Raw genomic sequence first — 21,417 nt, forward strand, 5'->3', positions numbered from 1 at the left:
CCTCCCTCGGGCTTTGAATTGCGCTGGAGCTTGAATGTCTCACCATCCCAGCAGCACATAAACCTTGCCACTCACTCGCCCCTCCCACCCATTATCCATTTTGCCTGCTGCCTTCCCTCACTTGTCCCAGAAAGACGTGGCATTACAAAATACACAACCCTTTTGCTCGTTAAATGTTGTTTCCTCAGGCAGAAGATATAGCTGGGCAAGAGCAGAGATGCTAACTTGCTTCAAAGGGCTCTGAAGCTTCTCTAGTGGGAAACTATTCCCAGTCAGGAGCACAACAAATGCACGTACAGGAGCACAGAGAAGCCCCTGATAAGAAGGACCTGTTATTGCCCAATGTAAACATCCCACAACGCCCCAACTGTGGGTCGGGGACATACCGCTGGCTGCTTCTAATGTCCCCACCTTCATACTGTGGTTCCTATGCACAGGGTGGGTATCGGAGGAAAATTCTGGGCCTGGGGTTCAGAAGTGAAGCCTAATTCTCATGAAATTAAGACTCGTTTCCCTCTAGCGGTGGTGTGACAAGATAAGAGGGGCGAGAAAGGAGCCCTAGTTACTGCAGTAAAGGAGAGACAAGCAGGGAGTGGAAGGAGGGTTGAAGAGAAATAAGCACTCCTTTTCAACAGGGCTCCCCTACTGATTCTGCAAGCACTGGCCCAATTTCCCTCATGTGGCTCTTGCCCTGGGCATCAGGCTTGCAAGTGCAGGACGGAACAGAAACAAACCCCAGAGGAAGAAGGAGTTCTCTCTCCAACATGGTGAGCAGCTTTCAGATTGTTACTCCCTCTAGGTTATCTTGCAATTCTGACCCACCTGTTGAAGTTAGCAAGCACGCCTCCTTTCCCCCAAATCACCACCCAAGGAGCCCTGGACTGGCAATTTCTTTTAGTAAAGATTTACAGTATCAAACTTGGAAAAAAAAATTACGAAAAATCTGTATGATAAAATGTATATAATATATATATATCTCTTTTTAAATATTTCCACGTGGTCCTTATGGATATCCAATATGGATTACCTACCATGGTTATGGTATCAGCTTTAATAACACCCAGGTCTCATTCTTGATTGAGTGATCAGAGACTACGCACCTACTAGCACTAAATCAGCGATCACTTGGACAAGCCTTTGGCACACTTCAGAGAACTGGAAAATGCTCAGCCACAATGGAAGTACTAATAAAGAACTCAGATCTATTCCTCATCTCATTCCAACAGCAAGAGAACCCCACAGAATTACATACAAATTCCCCATTACACTCCTGTCTCATTGATCTCATTTCCTTGGTGCAGTGAAGGATGCCCCGGGCGGTGGTGGTCTTATCTGTTCAGGAACTTCAAGACTTTCATGGAGCTATTCTAGAAATGGGGAACATTCAGTCATTTCCAAGTCCACTGGATATTTTTCTCTTTTCAAGTCCCAACAGTGCTAGGAATCTAGACGTTGCCTGTATTAATGGTGGCTCTTTAAATATCTGGGAAGATTTCCAAATACTTTTGAGTTACAGAACATGAAAAGGGTCTTCTCTTCTCTTCCTCAGCTTCTGCTGGGGGAGCCAATAACTGGTATCAGGACATCAATCTGCCTGTTAGGAGATGGTAAGGAAGTGGAGGAACTAAATACCATCCAAACTATATTTGTTGGTAACTTCCTGTTTGCCTCCTCCAGGAGGAGATTAATCTGGTGGGGTAAAAGCCATCAAGGAAGCATTACTCTTACACATTCTATGGCTCAGTAAAGTCATCAATGTAGATGTTTAGGACTGAATGAGAACCAGGTTCTGCCTCTCCAACTACTTGACTTAAGTACCTTCTTGGGAAACCCAGAGACTCCCAGTAACTGGGTAAAAGTGAGCCAACAACAACATGAGTTTGTCTTTAGAAGAAAGACAGGGCTTCACTAAACTTGTGCATTCTTCTTGCTATTCAAGACACATGATGACTTCAAAAACAATATCCTACACTGGTCTAGGATGCTAATTTTCTGTCCTTCAATGATACGAGCATCTTCCTTTATCCTTTTCAGTTAAAATAGAACACAGTCATTTTTCTCCATCTTCTCCTTTGTACCTTACTCTGGAACACTAGTCTACCAAACTCTTCTGAATATGAACATCAGCCATCTCCTCCAGTCACCGTAAACTTCAGGAGTCTCAACCTCTTCTCACCTGCTTTAGAACAGGCATCTGACAGCCCACAAATCTTTGACCTACTCTGGAACACAAGGCAATCCCTTTTCTTTCCTAATTCAAACACACTAACATGAACATAGCTATTTACACTCTGACTTGGAAACTTAGAATGTCTTTTCAGTCCTGTTAAAGAAGAGTGGACTCTTCTCCCTTTGGCTTCCCCTTTCCTGCCCACTGCTGAGCCACGGTTACCTCTTCCCAACTATCCTTCAGAACCATAAGTCCTACTTCTCTACCCCAATTTTACTATCCCCCAAAAGCCACTGATTCCAATCCTGCCCTCCATGCATCTTTTGGGATAATTCACACGCCCAAGAAATGTTGAGTTTCAGGGTTGTCTTCAGACAGGTTCTCTCAACCCTCCCAACACAAAACACTATAGGTTTTTCTACTCTTTGGAACCCAGCTTTAATGACTGAGATCGGGTTAAGAATCTTTCTTCTTTTCAGCTTCCACCCAGCATCCCATACCCCATCTCTTGTTGGCAAAGACCAGTGTACATGGCCCCTGAGGTTGGGATGGTCACTGTTCTAACAGGCAAAGGCTTTAACCACCACCTCGGTCATCCAGGAGTCTCTGCTGGCTTTGATCTTCTTACACATATGCTATTGGCCCTCTCATTACTTCAGTGCTTTTAACACATCTTTCTAGCATGCTCTACGGAAACACCTTTTCACTGGGCTGATTTCCAGAAGAACAACTTCCCCCGCACGGTAACCTACTCTGCCTCAGTCCAGTAATACTTCTAGTATTTCTCTCTATGCCCCCCAACATACCTCCCTTCTTAAATTTTACTGTGCCTTCCTCCGCTGAGCTTCAAGGAACCCTGAATAAGCCACTATTACAAACCTGTGGATCATCTGGAAGAAATAAACTGCATAAATATACCCAATTTACAGGCACATCTTGGGGAAGGAGCTCTTGGTAGACTTGGCTTTGTATAAGGGAGGCTGCAATTTAGCTTTATAGGCCACACAGGTATAGGGTGCATTAAAACATGTAAACTGGTAACCAGTATGGGCTGAAGACAGGAAGGTTTTTCCTAACTGGTGTGGTCTGACCCAAACATACTACCCCTCTGTATAACCAACCCTCCTCTCCTCCCCCCAGTGCATGGCGGAATGCACTCTGCTTCAGAGTTTATTTCTCTGCCACTGCTATGACAGACGATGGTGGTGGTGGGGTGAGGTAACTTCTTAATGGGAGTTGGATGCCGCTGAAGGAAACTCTTCTCTATACATTCACCTCACATGATTTTGACAGTCCATCTGTTAGCTGGCTCTTGAATGTCATTCATGAAGACAACGAAGGCTCCTCCAGTATCTTCTCCCAATTGAGAAGCTGTCCACAGCCTAAAGAGGGTTGGGTAGGCAGGGGGAGGAGGAAGAGAAAGCTCAAACTAGGTACAGAGCTCAAATCCCAGCCACAAGAGTTTCCTGGAACCACTAAGTTCACAGAGGAGCAGCCAGTTACGTTCCCTTTGTAGATTTTTTTCTTATTTTTGCACTTTTGAAAGAGAAGGAATTGTTAAAATGCCAATTCTTGAAGTGACCAAGGTGCATAAGAGCCTTTTCCCCATCCCTCCAAAAGGCTGCTAGTTCCCCCATCTAGGGCACTAGGATGCTGCTGAAAATGGCACAGAACTGGATGAGATTTCAGCGGATTTCACAATGGTGATGACACTAGTGGTGGCGACTTTGGTCGGGGTAATAGGCCCCCGTGCAACGGTACGAGCAAAGGTCTGCAACGCCTCGTACTTGGAGCGCAGGGCGTCCAGCTCCAGCTTCATGCTGCTGTTTTCTCGGGCCAGCTTCTCCACCTCTTGCTGCAGCTCAACCCGCTGCCTCTCCAGCTCCTCCTTCTGTGTCACACGCTTGATGCGGCAGCTAGCAGCATAGCCCCGGTTCTTGAGTGTGCGCCTCCGCTGCTTCAGGCGGATGACCTCTTCCTTCGTGAGACCCCGCAGGTGCTGGTTCAGCTCCCGGACAGACATTGACACGAGTTCATCGTCACTCAGCACTGGGGCGTTCTCTCCCGACTCCTCCTTGACCTACAAGGTATCCATTTCACAGAGATAACAGTCAGCAACAAGCAACATGACTGGGTATTGAGCAGACATCCTGGCTAAAGCAAGAAAGCAACTATGCTACCCTGCAGTAATGCAACTATAGTCGTATAGCACCTCTCAGACAGAAGGATCCCAAAGCACTTTACAGGCTATTCATACCACTGAAATGCAGCCACCACTCAGCGGCACATGGCAGATATTTCAGCATAGTATCTTCAGGGCGTACAAACCACTGTGTTGGGAGTTCTAGATATTTTATGCCAACATTACACAGCCATTTGCAGGGGGATACAGCAATGGATATCTTATCCAGAGAAAACTACAAGGGGACTGGAGTAAAATTGTTTGAGCTGAAACATGCCATGGGATCTTTATCGCAAGGGGTCAGGACCATAGCTTTTCATCTTATCTCCAGCAGCACAGTGCCTTGCAGGATTATGCTGAGGCACTGGGTCAATACTGACCCAAAACAAACACCACTACCTCCTGCACCTTGTGCATTTCTTTTCTGAAGGTCTCCCATCCACATACTGTCCAAACCCAACCCTATTTAGCTCATAAGACCACATCCTGAAGTGGTAAGGCTGCAGGCCCATTTACTGGGCCACAGTAGGGAGGTTAGATGAGGCAGACAGAGGAACTCTCTCTCAACCTTTAAGAGGTTGTTTGTTTGTTTTTTATCCATAGTTATTTGCAGAACTTTAAAGGGGTAAAAAGAACATCTACAGAGAATGCAGGGCACCTGGAAGAGAGACTCAAGACACTAGAAGGGATTTCTAAAGGCTGATCAGCAAAAGTGCCATCAGAGCCATGAGGCAAGTGTGTCTATGAAGAGTTCAGTGCCTACTCAGATCTATAGGTAACATCTGCAAATCTGCAGCTTCCTTATCCAGGTGCATATGCCCCTAGTAGCAGCAATCTCTCACGCCTGCAGACAATATGTTTTGCGATGCTGTCAATAGACCTCAACCCCCACCCGGTTAGACGTGTCTCCTTAATACCAACACAGATACTCTAGTCTATGCGCAATATCAGAGACTCTTGTCTTCCCCGCCTCCCCCATTATATCATCAATGCCCCTCTATCCTTTCTTCACAAATGCTTCCCAGCCGATACCAGAGAAGCATTCTGACACACTAATTTGCAAGCAGGACCCCTCAGAGAATAAATGGCTTTTGGCACTATCGATGTGGCTCCTTGACCCATCCCGTTTACCCAGAATCATCTCAGTCAGGCTCCCACCACAACCTTACCTTTAATGCCTTGTTCGGTTTGGGATTAGTCGTCATAACCTGGGCACAGTCTCCTGGACAGAACTGGTCAGAAATTGCAACTGGAAAAAACAGCACAACAAGATTTTCAAAGGGAATGGGAAAGGAAACAGACCCAACATTCAAGACATAGTGACCCATCAACCTTTAGGACCACCAAAAGGATTCAGAGAGGAGTGTCTTCCTCCAGCCACATATGGGAGGGTCGTCTTTGTATTACCAGCAAGTGCCACATGTAAATACAGCTTGTTTTGGTTTTTTGCAGTTAAATGGGGCTTGTTTTAAATTCTTGGTAATATTTTTGCTTAGAAAAAGTGCGAGGAAGTGGATCAATACTGGATTCCATTCTCAAGTAGCAATTGTGCTGGCTACTGTACACTACTGTTGCAATGTGCTATCTCACTTCTAAGGGCTAGAGGGGAGTTCAGTCTCCACGAGCCAGTCAGTTCTTCATCTGCCCTGTGGAGGATTTTGAGATATACAGATCCAGCCATTAGGGACTGGACTAAGACTATCAACTCATTTCACAAAAGCCACGGAAAAGCCACCAGACAGTAACATCGCTGCCTCTCCCCTCCCATTTTGGTCATTACTGACCTGGATTGGCTTTGAACCAGCAGCCTGGGGAAGAAAGGTATTCCATTACTAACCCTTAGCCACAGACACGGCAAATATATCACTTTTAAAAAAGCAGGCAAAACCAATTATTAAGACACGGGGCGAGTTTCTGTGCCTCCCGGTAGATCAGGACTGTTGCTTCACGTCTCACCCTAAGGCTGCGAGAAGTCACCTGTCTGATATTCCTAGAGGAGTATCCATTGACATAAAGAATGTCCTCTGCTGAGAAGCTGCCCTTCACTCTCACCTTCGCTGCTAACTTCTCCCCTTCAATCAGCACTTTAGAGAATCCGTCCAGGGGGACCTTGTTCCAGAACCTTCACAACCACCAAGTTGGAGAGATGACATTGCCAGAGCGATTGTTCATGATGTACCTACCACAGAAGAGGGCACTGCAGCTGTGACATCACAGCATCTGCCTATACTTTCCCCAGCATCTTGGCTACACAAGCTGGGGAGGGCGCGAGGGCTCCAGCTCTGACACAGTCTGTCCCTCCCAAGAAGCAGCTGGAGTGGATTTCAAAGGCTGCAGTGGTGCTGGGTGTACAGAACATACAGACTGTCTGGCGGGAGTTCTGCCCCCCGCCCCATCCCATTTCCACGTCTGCATCGTGTCACACATTCTAATCATTGATGAAAAATACAGCCAAAGCATCCCAAGCATGATTCCCTTCTGATAGTTGCCATGGTGACCTTGGGAAAGTAGCCAACCCTGAGCTAGTAACCATGGAAACAGAGAAGCCCAAAAGCAATAATGACTTCAGGTCATGTCTGTGAAAAGACATCATGAGGTCATCAGAGAGTAAACAAACTCATTCATATCTGCAAACAACCCTGGAGGTGGGAGGTCCAAAGGCATATGAAAGTGGGGTGCAGGAGATGACAGGGAGTTGTGTGGGTAAAGGAGGCTGGCTCAGTTCAGGCTGCTTTTGCTTGAATTGTACCAATAAAGATACTTCACCATGTGACATGCACATTGAGGTAGAGGAAAGACAAAGAACAAAATCACAAAGTAAAAGCATTTCCCTGGATTGCAGAATGTTTTCAATAAAGCACCTCATCTCTTTGTCAGCCTGAGACAGAGATAGTATCTCTCCATCTGCATGTCTCGCCCCCACCCGACTGCCTCCTATCACGCAGTACACGAGCCAGACCAGCGAGAGACGTTTCATGATGAATGGGCCACTTAAAGCGACTGGTATGCAGTGTCTTTTGTGCGGCACCACACAGGGTGGTGCATTGTGTCGTATTACACCCCATCCTCACAGCAGTGCCGGCTATTCTCACCTCCTCCCTGGCAGCAGGAGCAGACTCAGCTAAGCGCACTAAAAATGCCCTGGACAAATGGTCATTATTCATGATCATCACAAACCCACCTGGGAGGGCACCTCACCACTTACTGAGGGGGAAAAGGGATGGGTGTGGAGCTGGAGTCTGACCTCTCTTCTATGTGAAATACAAAACTTGCAGCACAACTAAGAAGCCTGAGGGAGGGTTGAGTCTTCTCTCTCACACGCAGATATCTATCCAGACATCACTTCTCCCCCTTTGCAGTTCTCCTCTCCCTCACTTCCCAGTCACACTTGGTATTCACTAACTACGCCTAGCAGGAGCATGCTCCTGCTCAAGCCAGAGACACAAACACACATCATAAGCACAGACAGGAAGAAGGAAGGGCTCCTAGACCTGGCCAAATGGTCCTAAGGAGTAAAAGGAGCAGCGAGCTGCCAATGTATAAAGAAAACACACCGCACACCCCTCCCTTCAAGTGCGCGCGCGCGTGCACACGCCCCCCCCCCGCAGGCATGGCAGTCAGTTGGTGCCATAGCTATGCAGTGAGTCACCAGCTGTTTACAGAGTTGGAGAGCTAGAGCTCACATTCCCACAGACTCAGAAACCCTTCCTTCCTTCCTTCCCTCTGCATCCCCCCAATCCCTGCAAGGAAAGGGGCACACCACAATCCTGCTGTCGGCACCTGGCCCAGTGAAAACGGAAAAGGGAAGTCAAGAAAGGAAGGGGGGAGGAGGCAGAACATGACTCGGTCACACCCACCGATTACACAAAAAGGCTTTTGATCCTCACCCAGTGAGTCTTCAGAGCACTTTCTACACCAGTCGATGGAAAAACTGAACACTCAGTTCTGCTCAGAGGCTGCTCAGAGAGGGGAAGAAATGTGGAATATTGTGGAAAGCAAGTGCTGAGGGTGGAAACTTCCCCGAGGGTCACTGTTGGGGGTAGTCTGCCACCCAAAGTAACTCTGCTTATTTTTAAAAGCCTCCTGCGACTCTGGGTGATGAACCCCCCTTCTGGTCACCTGTTGCTTTGTGCTCGGATGTCTGCTGAAGGGATGTCTATTTACATTCCACGCTGTTGCTCGGAGGAAGGTCCTAGACTCCTCCATGTTTGGTACCAGACCAGGCACACTAGTACACACAACAATTTAACAAGGGCCCAGGTTGTTACAAGTGTTATAGGTGGCGGTCACTAGATTACCTGTAAATAATGAGCAAAATCAGCATCCGGAAGAAGATCCCACACAGGAATTTGGTTCTTGCATAAGCATCAATTCTCAAATAGTGGTTCACGCACAGACATTGAAGTCAAGGTCCACTGCTATTTGAGAACAGACTCCTACTTGAGAGTTTAATATAGTACGGTTAAAAGCACCAAAATAAGATCACTCAAGTGACTGAATATCCCATGATAAATTTATTTTATGCCAGTGATCATCACATGGTGTGGTCTGAACAAGACTTAGTACCATGAATTTGGTTGTAATCCTGACAGGCAATTATGCACTCTTAGGCCTCGAGCAAGTTACTTAACTTCTGACTCAATTTCCCCATCTGTATGGGGGGGGGAGGGGAAATACTTACACAGTTGGTGCTGTTTATGACTATCTATTTACCACCTACAAGTGGTTAAATATACTGTAGTATGTGGCATTTTCTGTATACAGACTGCAAAAAAACAGAACACCCCTTTGTAAATAGGTACACACAGTGCTGCAAACATTCAATTTTTAATGGTGTCCAGTGCACATACCTTATAGGGGTGTCTGCAAGGCTCTATATAAATGTGTGATCTTATTACGATAAACATTTTCTTTCCCTATTCCTGGTTAACTGCATTTGCAGCCTCCTATCTCAAGTTAGACTACAAGATTTTCGGAGCAGGGACTATGTTACAACTTTTATTCTGTAAGCCGCATGGCACATTTCTGGATGATATATAAATATGTACTAAGTTATTACGCCATTGGTAAAGGGACGAGTGTTTCTATAAGGTTGTGTTTCCCATTTATATTTAAAACAAGTGTTTTTATTGGAAGTATACCAAGAACCACAGTGCTAGTGTTTTTATTATAAAGTTATCCCACAGCACTTCCGTCCAGGGCCGGATTTACACCTTATGTGCTCGTAGGCACAGCATCTTCAGCACCCCCCACCCACAGCTGACCTTCATCTTGCACACAGTTTTAGAGAGGTAAGCTGCACCTAGAACGCCTGCGCACGTGCCCACTATGCTTTATTGGAAATCCGGCCCTGCTTCTGTCAACACCTTTGCAGTTGGCCCCCAGATGGCTCTGATCTGACTTTCAGCATCCTCATGAGAGCTTGAAGTGCTCTGCTTATTCAGCCCAGGATCACATATTTGATGGTTTCAGTTTGGCACACACTGCAATACCCACTGTTTTCCTTTGGGGCTCTCCTCTTCCCCACCCACTCAACCAAGACAACCCTTACTAGTGGGATGAGGTGGGGCAGCACTGCTGTGTGAGAAGAAAAGCAAACGAGATCAGAATTTGGTTTGAATAGCACTTTTCATACTCCAGTGCTCCCCAAGCACTTTTCAGAGGACGGGGTTAGATACCAGCAGTCACTGTGTAGCTAACAGCAGCCAAGGATGCACTTGTTTGTAGTTCATACATAGCCTTGGATGTTAAAACTCATTTTAGTACAAAAGGGAACATTGGCAAGGACATAAATTATCCAGTAGGAAGCACCACAGTTCTTTAGCTTCCATTCACACATGAAGCAGCACGTACAGTAATTTGAGACTATATGACCCTCACCCCAAACCTGCAACAACTTTTTCCCTCTTAAGGAGCAGACAGAAGTGTACAGTTTAAGCAGGAAGGAATTCTCAATTTTATCTGACAATTAATCATCAATAGTCTCAATTAAGCACAGAAGATTATGCTAGGAATACACCCTATCCAACCATACCGAAATCCAGCTAGATCATTTCCAATGAAATTGTTCTGTGACTTACCCAAACTTTCTGTTTATCCACAAGCTATTTTCAACTCTTGCTGCTTCTGCCTGTAAGTCTCCTTTAAGATTTAAAAGGCTGGCTACTTGGAGCTGGAGTGTGGCTAGTCACCATGAATGAGTAATCCATAGCCAACAGCCTGCCCTTATGTCAGAGGCCAGACAGACTGCCCTGGCTGCTGTGGTGAGAAGCTGAATAGTCACGCTATTCCTGGCCCCCTGCAGAGCATTTCAATTTGACAACTGTTCTCATCCAGTGAAAAGCACACACTTACCCAATCCCTACCGTCACACCTCCACATGCCATACCTGCAAGATAGTAACGTCAGTTAACCATGCCTACAAAGCTGGCCACATGACACATCCACCAAGTAGGACATCAGGTCTGACAGGTGAGGGAACGGCAGATGCTTAAACCCTAAGCCCTGTGCTTCCATCCCCTGGAGACACAGCATGGATTCCCAAGACACTGCAGTGTGGAATGCAGAGAGTATCTTCCTCTCCATCATTCACAAGTCCTCCTCCTGCTCTAACAATCCTCACACACACTGAGAGGCAAACTGACACTTGTCATTCATCTGTAACGGAGAAGGGGGGAAGGATACACCAATGATGTGAATCACACAGAGAGCATGCAATAACTTCTACGTGAATGGAGAGAAGACACACAGGAGGGGTGAGTCACTGTGTTTACTGTTCTAGAGAGAAGCTACACAAGAACACTCACCCAGCTAGCCAGCTTTCCATTTCGCTTATGGATCAGAACCAGCATCCAGAAGCAAAGAACAGATTCAGAAACCTTCAGACTGAAACAGACTGCTGCCAGGACAGGACTCTGAGGAAGCCTGGACAGGGATCAGACAGTCTTCAGTGGTTTAGTAAACAACTGAGTCAGATGCTGCAGAGCCCTTGTGGTTACAGAGCAGAGGATTCAGGGTATCATGAGAGCATGCCTGTATGTCACGTTACAGAGACCCTGGAGTTTCAGGGAGGGGAGACTGGGAGCTACTGAGGTCAGATGTACTGCAGACAGATATAAAGAGGGTACAGAGCTCTGATTTCATGTACATTTATAAAATATAGTGATAAATAATGTTATACTAATTTCAGTTAAATCTCATACCAGCTCCAGGGGCAAATAAATATTCCATTTTACAGACACTGAAACTGAGGCCCAGCACAGTGAAGTGATTTGTTCACAGCCACAGTGGGATTTAATGGCAGAACTGGGATTAGGATTTATGAATTCATGGCTCTTAGTCATCCTATGCTCCAACTATTATATCGCGTCTTTCTCAGCCTATATAGTGATAGTTAGCAAGGAGAAAAGATAACAGTACTGTTATGCAGTGTCCCAAATGTTGCAAGCCAGAGGAATTTGCTGCACATCTATCTCTTGCTTTAGAACTGAGCAGCAGGATCATTGCTTTCATTAAGGAGAGTTTCTAGGCTTTACAGTCACAAGAATGTCTTCCAAACATGAACCAATGCAGTATTACCTGCCTGAGTCTTTAGACAGCTTGAAACTATAGCTCAGCAAAAAGTGAGAGGCTTATTCATCTCAATAGGGTGCTGAGCTTGGGATTTCTTGATAAAAGAGAGTTAGCACTGTTTTAGCAGGCATCTAGCTATGAAATACTCAAAGTACAAGTGTGTTTGTGGGATAAAAAACAAAACAAAACTGCACACTATGCCACCTCAGCCGCCAAAAGCCCCAGGCGTCCCACCTTCATTTCTCAAACTTCCAATATAGTTATATGTTTTCAATAGAGTACCTGAACACTGACTGACAATGTATACTGAACCAATCATTTACAGTTAATTCAATAAAGACATACATTTTGTAATGTCTAAGACTGCCAATCTGTTGCAAAAACAATGGAGGCTAAGGCACAGAATTAGGGGAAACTTGCAAAGTGCACGGCCCTCAGACACTAGAAACAGAGTTTGCGGATTTCTGCTTCCATATTTTTTAGATACTGCACTTTTGCAGTGGGGTCTGCGTTAACCCTAATGTTTCAAAGAACATTTAGCACAATTAAGCCAAAGTGTGAGCGCAAAGCCTTGACAAATTTTGCCAAGTGTCCTGCTAACTGGATCCAGCACAGCCCCTGCACTCTGTAACCATATCCTCATTAATAATTATCCTCCACATTCTCTCTGAAGAAAAGGAGTACTTGTGGCATCTTAGAGACTAACAAATTTATTTGGGCATAAACTTTCGTGAGCTACAGCTCACTTCATCGGATGCATTCAGTGGAAAATACAGTGGGGAGAATCTCTTTAGGTACACAACAGGGTTAATTCTCCCTCCCCCTCGGTCCTGCCCAGACTATGAACTGTCATTGGATAATAAAAGTGTCCATCATGTTTAGGAAGAGACAAGAGGAGGCAGGCTCCTCTGCATTAGTTTACACTCGGAAGGGGAGAGAAAGAGAGCAGGCGACAAGCACCGCTCCATCAGTGCGAAAGCAGCAAGGTAAATAAATTAAATACTAAACCATGGCAGCAGCATAATGGAACATACTGGCTGGGCTGGTGTTGGGAGCAGGGCTGCACCTTTTCCAAAGACACAGGGCCCAAAATCCCACAAAAAGGGATGCAGTTTTCCACTGTGTGGGACAGGAGCATTTGCTCACTACCTCTATGTTCTTCTTTGCAGACCCAGCTTTGCTCTAGTGAGGAGCTATCCAGGGGGTGAACACGCCAAGACAATTAATGAAGCCCTTTCCATTTTCTGCAAAGTCCCTTTGCCCAAAGGGGTTTGTTCCCAATTTGAGATGTCCTGGCCTGTTTTCTGCTGGGATCCATAGAACCCCCTCCTCCACTAAGCAACACACAGAGGAATGGGGGGAGGGAGATAGAGGAAACGGCCCTTGGCAGCAGCAACAGATCTCTCTAAAGTTGACTAAATCATGTTTTTAAGGTTCAGAACACCTCCATTCCCCCCTCCTTTGTCCCCCCAGCGGGGATGTTTCTCTAGCTTGTGCCATCTCCTTCCCTGTCTGAAGAAGACAGAGGAATAAGGTTTTCCCGCCCTTATCTCTGTCTAAAAATCCAAAGTGATCAGATGTATCCTGCACAGTCATCAGGCAAATCTACCGCAGAGCAGATGCTCTGAATGTTAAAGTCCCCCTCCCTGCTCACTCTTCATCAAGGGTGTGTCTCTGAACTGCTGGAGACATTTTCAGATGTTTCCCCTTTCCAGGTATAGCTCTCCTCACAGAGTCATATTCATCAGGCCAAAGGCCAGACATGAGACTATGCGCACCTCTATGTATCTAAAGGATTGTGGGGTTTGTTAATAAGCATCTCCTTCCCCTCAGAAGGGGAACATTTTGTCTCCTCAGAATTCCCATTCTCAGCCAGTCTAGGAAAAGAGTAGACCAGGAAACTAAACCTGCATTTCTCACATCAGCACAGAATGTTACTGTTGGCCCAGAAAAACTCTTTTTCTAAGCAAACTAGTGTATTTTGTAGGAAGGATAAAGGCCACCGAGATGCAAACTGCCAGTAGTAGGGATGCTCACTTATCAGTGTTTCCAGATCCTCAGTGCTCCACTCAGAACTGTGGACCCATACTGATTTTATCCAGAATTCTCAAGGCTCTCTTTACACTTCAAAGTCAGTCATATTTAGTACTCAGAGTCACAGGGCACAGCTTTGCTAGAACTGTTTTCAAGAACCATTCAAAATTAGACACAATCTGTACACTTGTCCTATGGCACAAGCTAATGAGAACCACCACTACAATGTGGGTACAGGGTCCCCTCCTCCACTAGCTTAAGCTTTTGGCCTTCCCAGTGATAGAAAACATGCCAGTGTCTGTAGCAAGAACTGCTGGCCATTCTGATTCAAAATGTTAGGCATCTTATGTTACCAAGACCATGTCTAAACCAGGAGGCTCTTTCAGTTTCATGGGTGGCCATGCGGAGCAGGTGATTAAGCAACATGTGTCTTACACAGGGTTTCAACAGCCCAAGATGTCATATGAAGGTGTGTTCATTTGTCATGGCTAACACAATGCAAAGAATTACCAAAAAATCTAGGGATATGCAGTTTCCTTTAATGTTGTAGTAGTAGGGTTCACAGGAGCGTCTGAATTCTAGCAGGTTTCAGAGTAGCAGCTGTGTTAGTCTGTATTCGCAAAAAGAAAAGGAGTACTTGTGGCACCTTAGAGACTAACAAATTTATTAGAGCATAAGCTTTCGTGAGCTACAAATTCTAGCAGTTGCCCTTCCTCAGGTACTTCCTGTGGGCCACCAACATGCATGCATACAGATTCCTTTGCATGTCATTCGAATGCTTGGTGATGGGGCTGCATGGGTTCTTTAAGGGGACAGAATAAAATCATTCAGAGATAAGCTATGCACAAATGCTAAATTCAGAAAAAACATCATAACTTGGAGACGTTACACCAGCAGCACTATCTAAATTCAGAAGGATTTAACTGAAAAGTTGCTTTGCTGAATCCTACAGCTTGCTAACACTACAGCCTGTTCTAGTGGATGCAATCCTTCCAGCCCAAACATTAACTCCCTTCAGGCTTTCAATGTTCACTCAAACTATGTCTACACTGCACACCTTACAATGGTGCGCTGTTGTAAGGTACGCAGTGTAGCTGCTCTTTGTTGCCAGGAGAGAGCTCTCCTGAGGACAAAATAAAACCACCTCCAACGAGGGGTGGTAGTTTAGTTGGCGGGAGATGCTCTCCCACTGACAAATCGGTTTGTCCACACCGGTGCTTTTCACACCCCTGGGCGACAAAAGTTTTAATGCCCAAAGTGCTGTGTAGACATTGCCTCACTCCCAACCACCATCCCTCTACCCTCCTTTATGCCTGCCCAGGCTCTCTCTCTCTCTCCCCCATTCCAGACTGGAGAGGATAGGTGGGGGATTGGGGTCTCTGGCCTAGTTAAAGCTTCCTGTCCCAAGGCCTCTTTGGCCAGGCACCCTCTGCTCAGTTAAAAGACCATTGCAGGCTCCGCTATTCATCTTGCTGGAAACTCTGGTCCTAAGACCCTCCCAACCTTTCTGATTTACCTCTCCATTCGCCTCTCCTCTCTGCTCAGATTTCCTGCTCCAATGCCCCATTGACATAGTCCCCCCAGGAGAGTGCTAATCCCATATACTTCTGCACTCTTCTCCCCAAGACCCTTGTGCCATCTGCAGTCTATGAGCCATTACTGCCCCTCAAATGCTCCTGGTACCCTCCCTACTGTCATCCAGCTCCTTCTCCTCTCGCCTCCTATCCCCAGGAGATGGGGGCAGCATCCCCGACCCCTCACCAAGCCTCATTAATGGCCCAGATCCCGCTTCTCTCCCTCGTGCCACACTCCACGCACCCAGCCCCTCCCCCAGTGCCAAGCCGGCCAGCCCCCACTTCTCACACCCCACCCGGAGCCCCACTGCCCTCTGGTCAGAGCCACTCCGGCTCCTGCCCCTCCCCTCGCAGCCGGCGCGCCCCCCACCCCCTCAGCGCGCGGCCCCCCCGGGATCTGCCGTTCTCAAGCCGCAGCGCCCCCCACCTGCTCCTCACCCCGCCCGACCGCCCGCGCCGAGCGCGTGGTGTGGCCCCCGTCCGGGGCAGCCACGTGTATGAGCGCCGGCGCCCCCCCCCCGGCGCGGAGCCGGACGCGGCATCACCCCCCGGTCCGGTCCGGTCCGGTCCGGACAGACACCACGTGTCCCACGCGACGATGACTCAGCGAATTTCCAGCTCCTGCTACAAAGTGCCCGGCCGCTCCTTGCCCGGCTCGAGGGCTCCGCGCGGGCCGGACCCTGCCCCGCCGCGCCGGACCCGACGGCCGCGTCTTACCTGGGCCTGTCAGGAGCGCCCGGGAAGGGGGGGGGGGAAGGTGGCGGTGGAGGCGGGGACGCGCGCGGCGCGGGGGAATAGTGGCGGGGACGCGCTTCTCAGCCTCCCTCCCTGTGTGTGCGAGTCCCGGGAACAACAACAAGCGCGGGGGCCCCCCGCCCCCCTCCGCCCCGGAGCCGACCAACCAGGGGCCGGGCCGCTTCCGGGATCGCGCCTCACGCCTGGCGTCATCTGGCCGCGCCCTCCCGTCATGACGCGTCGTCTGGCCACGCCCACCGCGTTCATTGACGGAGCGCGGGTACGGTAGGGGGGGAGCGGGAGGGCGCACAGGGAAGAGGGGGGGCAGGAGGATGCGGAAGTGCAGTTGGTACAAGGGTGGGGGGGGGGGCATATGAGCGTGGCGTGAGACTACCCAACATCTGCCTTGCATTGCTCACCCCCATGAGTAACATCCCTAACCCTACCCACCCCTTACTGCGGAGGTGCAGCCACCTCTGGGGCGGGGGATAGCAGCTTCACAGGGGGGCCAGAGACAAGCAATTTGCTTCAAACTGTGTCTTGTGCAAAAAAAGAAAAAAAAATGCTCTAGACACCCTAACGTCCTGGCAGAACTCGGGCATACAAGGTCTTGCCTGAAAAGCCCCCCAGTCAGTAAACTGCAGGGTGCCTGCTCTACCTAACTTCTTTCAGACTTCAGGGAGTGTGGGACGTTTCCGATGCAGTGTTTAGAGTGCTGATCAACATCCCCTTTGGCAGCCTAGAGGGGCTGAGTTCAAGATAGCTGTCCGGGCACGACAAGGTAGGTAAGTGGTGCCAAAGGGAGGCTACAATTTCAAGAATCTAGGATACAGCTGCACAGCAGTGTTGGGCTTCCGTAGAATATTTAGGAGCACTGTTCATTTCTAAAGAGGTGGCTGATTGTCGTGTGTTGTGAAGCTGTTTTCACCATCTCTTCTTCCGCAATACTAAGTGAAAAGAAAAGGAGGACTTGTGGCACCTTGGAGACTAACACATTTATTTGAGCATAAGCTTTCGTGAGCTACAGCTCGCTTCGTCGGCTGCATACAATGCAGCCGATGAAGTGAGCTGTAGCTCACGAAAGCTTATGCTCAAATAAATGTGTTAGTCTCTAAGGTGCCACAAGTACTCCTTTTCTTTTTGCGAATACAGACTAACATAGCTGCTACTCTGAAACTAATAAGTGAGTTTACCTTCAATATGGAGAAGGGGTTCCCTTTAAATTTATTTGCATCTGGGCTTTCCAGTGCCATTTGTCATCTGTGTATGTTTTTTAGACTGTAAGGTCCAGAGGGAATAGACTGTCTTTATTGTTGTGTATCGTACAACACCAAGCACCTAGTCAAATAATAATCTCTTTCTTCTAGAATTAAGCAATTTTTCGTCCTTGCTTTTTAATAGAAGTTTCTCATATTATTTCTGATATCTTGTGATGTGTCCATGCTCCTTATATTTTTGGCAATGGAGTAGAAAATGGCTTTCAGTTTCAATTTTTTTCTCAGTCACATGGATTTCAAAGTACTTCCTCCTTGAGTTTCAGTGTGACTTTTATGCAATACTGATGTCCACAAGAGGAGAATGCAAGTGTCCAGTTACCATATAACACTATATTTAGGCTTGGAAGGATTTTTTTATCAGCTAGTGTTGGTAAACATCGATATCATGGTACAAACACACCGACAAAAAAGTTTCCACAAGTAATTGAAAAGTACAGATAGGCAAAGGAAGAAAAATGTTGCTTGAGAACTTAACATTTGATTTAAGGATATTTACTTTATATAGTTTGACATGTGATGTTGACAATTTGTGTTTTAATAGTTATAAAGCTTTAACTTTTTGAATTTCAGTGCTTATTATCATTAGATAATTGTCTGACCCTGCCCGAATTTCTCACAACTGGGAAAAATTAAATTGATAAAACTTGAAATAAAAAGCATGAAACCCACAATTTTGTGCTACTGTGAAAATTAAGCCAATAAAAAGATTTTAAAATGCTTAAAAATAAATATTGATATTATCAGTTGAAATTATATTTTAAAAAAAAATGGAATTCTTCCAAGCTTAATTATATATCAGACTGGAGTCTAGTAAGAGAAAAGGAGATCTCTATATAGTGCTTAGAAAACTTTAAGTCCCCTCCTCTTATGAGTGACTACTGCAGCAGAGAGAGAGACAAGATACAATCTGGGACAGCAATAATAGAAAGGGGTGAAATTTTACAATAGATTTTCTTTATTTGCTGGAGTCAAGAGACTCTGAAATGCCAGTGGTGGCCAGCGGGGTTCATCCAGTTGTCCTATAACAAAGTCATCAATATTGCCAATCCCTAGTGTTCAAAAAATTATAAATCAAGTCTAAAAAATCATGAGATTTTTAATATATAATAAAGGTTGGGTTTTTTTGATTTGTCTTCTGCTTTTTGAGCTGTTAGGATTCATATTAAGTTTTTCTCTATAACCATGAGGGCTAGAAACAGCTTTCATTTTAAAGAAGCGAGAGTCTCATGTAGTCAATGACGTAAGGAGCTAGAGCTTTAAGGCTGCAGCTCAATAAAATCCTGAGATTTGGCAACACTGCCCTAACTGAATCTAATATCAACAGTGTGCTCAACCTTTGAGACCTCAATAGCAATACATCTACTTAGTTTTAGACCATGATGATGAAATATCATGGACTGTTAACTAGAACAGTGGTTCTCAACCAGTTGGCCGGGGCCCTCTAGGGGGCTGCGAGCAGCTTTCAGGGGGTCCACCAAGCAGGGCCAGAATTAGACTCACTGTGGCCCAGGGCAGAAAGCAGAAGCCCCACCGCCTGGGGCCCTCATCCCCGCCACTCAGGACTGAAGCTGAAGCTTGAGCAATGTAGCTTTGTGGGGGGCCCTGTGGCATGGGGCTCCAGGCAACTGCCTTGCTTGCTATCCCTGAATACTGGCCCTGGCTTTTGTATGCAGAAAAGCAATTGTTGTGGCTGGCACAGGTGGGCCATGGAGTTTTTATTGTATGTCGTGGGGGTGGGGGGCTTAGAACAAAAAAGGTTGAGAATCCATGAACTAGAACATATGAAGGGCTGAGTGTTTTAAAATCAGACTTTCAATCTGTCTCTGCACTTGATCTCGTATGTTTGAAACTGTCTGTCTAAGCCAGTGACATTAATCCTTTTCAATCTGCGGGCCAAACATTTAAAAAAAAGATCAAGAGGCTGCAATTCATATTTTAAGCCAGACTCATTGCCTTGTGACACTCCCTTTGCACTACCCAAGCAGTGCAAAGGAGCAGAAACCACCTGCAGGTTTCCTGTTGAGGATTCCTCTGGAATAAGGGGAGTCTCCAGCAGGTGCAGAGCTAGCGTACCCAGCTCCTACACCTCCCCTCCTCACAGCCCTATTTTAGGAGACATATTGAGAGCAGGGTGGGGAAATGGCTATCACAGTGCATTGACTGTCCCCCTGCTGATATGTGGTCCCTGTGGATCTGTAGTCAGGTAGTACAAGTTACAGCATCCCTAGGCTGCTCTAAGCTTTGCTGAGGCAGAAAATCAGGGAGCTGATTCTCAGCTTCTCCTCTTTTCCTCTCCTGGGTATCCGAGGACTTTAAGAATCATCCTTTTTGAACTGACTTAGCTAGGCTGGCTACTGGCTCTAGTACTGCTAAAATAAAGCTACTGCCTAACACAGGATCAGTGCTGCTTGCCGTCAAACCTCACAATTTTACAAAGCGTGTTCAAAAACTGCAATAGACTAACTACCATGCTACGGACCATGGTCCAAGGTCTGAAGTGTGCCTAAAGAGCACACATACAGCTCAAGCTGAGGGTTCAAAGGCAATTTTTTAGTCATCTTTGTGCTCCCCCATTATGGGGCCATTGAGCTTTGGATCATTCCCAGCCACAGCATGGCTGATCTAAATTAGGCTGACTTCCAGAGGCCCGTGGGGACATTCTGGCAGATAGGGAATGTTGGCTCACATGGGATGCCCTAGGCAAACCCTGGTTTCCCCAATCACACCCCCCATGTCAGTAGCCAGGAGGCAGGATGCCATAGGAGCCACTGTGCTCGTTCTGCATCACCTGAGGATCCTCTTACTTGAGTGGTATCCTCAAGAGGTTGAATCTACTGACTATTAGGGCACTTTGGCACTCATAGGGCAGGCTTTATCCCTATGAGCCTGACTCTCCACTGCCTTGCACTTTGTGTAGCCATTTACTCCTGTGCAGCCATTTATCAGAAGAGAAGCATTTTCCGCTCACATTACACAGGTATAAATGGCTACATAAAATGCATGGCAGTGGAGAATTAGCCTCTATGTAGAGAAAAGTAGCTTGTAGCATGGGTTTGGCTAGCTCCAGCCATGTCAGAAAAATGGTTGTCCAGCATGGTTTGAGATTCATCTCTGAACACAGTAATAAGTAGCACAGTTCAAGACAGGACCAGATCTTCAGCTCTGTTAAGGCTACTTTGCATTAGTGCAATGGCACAAAGCAGCCTTCCACCTGCTCAGCTGTCCAGCAGAGGATTCTCCTTGTTGTGGCCAGTCTACAGATGGTTTTAAATCTGAAATTCCATGCCCAGGTGAAGTGACCAATTCACAGCAGCCCCTACTTTATGGCTTGTTTGTTCTGATATTCATATTGCACAGGGAAATCCACAGTTAATCTGAAGGGCTTCTACATTTTCATGGTAATCTTTAGACTCTGATGGCTTTTGTTAATGAACAGAAAGAAGCTCTTCAATCTGTATTCTACAGTGAATGTAGCAGAGAAGAAGAGCCTTGGTGGAGAATGTAAAATTATGTACTTGATTTCAGCAAGCAAGCATATGTACATGTGTATTGGAAAGGGGTCCCAGGCAGAAATCTGGATCTGAATGCACCCACACTTCAGGGAAGTTTGGATCTGGACCTTGTGACTCAGGCCCATCTGTAGTATGTACATTATGTATTAGCTATATATGTCTTTGTGACATATCAAGGTACAATCCAGACTAATGAGAAGCTGTGTCATCCCTGCCCTCTAACCTGGGACCCTTTACAATGCTTTGCTGCTGTAGCCTCCAGCCTGGATTTCTCACAAACAACCTCCAGTATGCAAGTCAGTCCCAGCTATGTCTGGGTGTGAGCTTCAGCCAGCTACACCTGGGCTCTTACCAGCCTAGG

At 46.7% G+C, this 21,417-nt stretch overlaps 2 protein-coding genes across 13 annotated transcripts in view; one reads left to right on the top strand and one right to left on the bottom strand.

Moving 5' to 3' along the window:
• Nucleotides 1–630: 630 nt before the first annotated feature.
• Nucleotides 631–16,409, bottom strand: MAFK (MAF bZIP transcription factor K). Of its 8 annotated transcripts, none has more exons than XM_043494163.1 (4): nt 16,250–16,409; nt 6,137–6,160; nt 5,522–5,601; nt 631–4,250 (listed from the first exon to the last, which is right to left on the bottom strand). In XM_043494163.1, exons 3-4 carry the CDS (start codon nt 5,555–5,557, stop codon nt 3,816–3,818), a joined length of 471 nt encoding a protein of 156 aa, XP_043350098.1. In that variant the 5' UTR covers nt 5,558–5,601; nt 6,137–6,160; nt 16,250–16,409; the 3' UTR covers nt 631–3,815. The 8 variants fall into 8 exon arrangements, with proteins under 8 accessions (XP_043350098.1, XP_038274821.1, XP_038274823.1 ...); XM_038418893.2 differs by lacking the exon at nt 6,137–6,160 and adding an exon at nt 6,405–6,531 and having other exon boundaries at nt 16,250–16,399; XM_038418895.2 differs by lacking the exon at nt 16,250–16,409 and adding an exon at nt 6,405–8,207.
• The window catches only part of LOC119862325 (lysosomal alpha-glucosidase-like), a 28,381-nt gene continuing 19,755 nt past the window's right edge, over nt 12,792–21,417 (top strand). The window contains exons 1-2 of one of the 5 annotated variants that reach the window (XM_038418876.2): nt 16,532–16,547; nt 16,940–17,048. The gene's annotated coding sequence lies outside the window, so the exon portion shown is untranslated. The other 4 variants (XM_038418879.2, XM_038418877.2, XM_038418873.1 and 1 more) reach the window with 4 other exon arrangements.

Source organism: Dermochelys coriacea, chromosome 10 (assembly GCF_009764565.3).
Source record: "Dermochelys coriacea isolate rDerCor1 chromosome 10, rDerCor1.pri.v4, whole genome shotgun sequence".
Lineage (NCBI taxonomy): Eukaryota > Metazoa > Chordata > Testudines > Dermochelyidae > Dermochelys > Dermochelys coriacea.

Coding starts and splice junctions, on each gene's coding strand:
- MAFK (XM_043494162.1), bottom strand. CDS start 6,033: ATGGCTGGATCTGTATATCTCAAAATCCTCCACAGGGCAGATGAAGAA. Junction 5,602..5,942: donor CTCCCCTCTAGCCCTTAGAA/GTGAGATAGCAC, acceptor TGTTTTTTCCAG/TTGCAATTTCTGACCAGTTC. Junction 4,251..5,521: donor AACCGAACAAGGCATTAAAG/GTAAGGTTGTGG, acceptor GATACCTTGTAG/GTCAAGGAGGAGTCGGGAGA.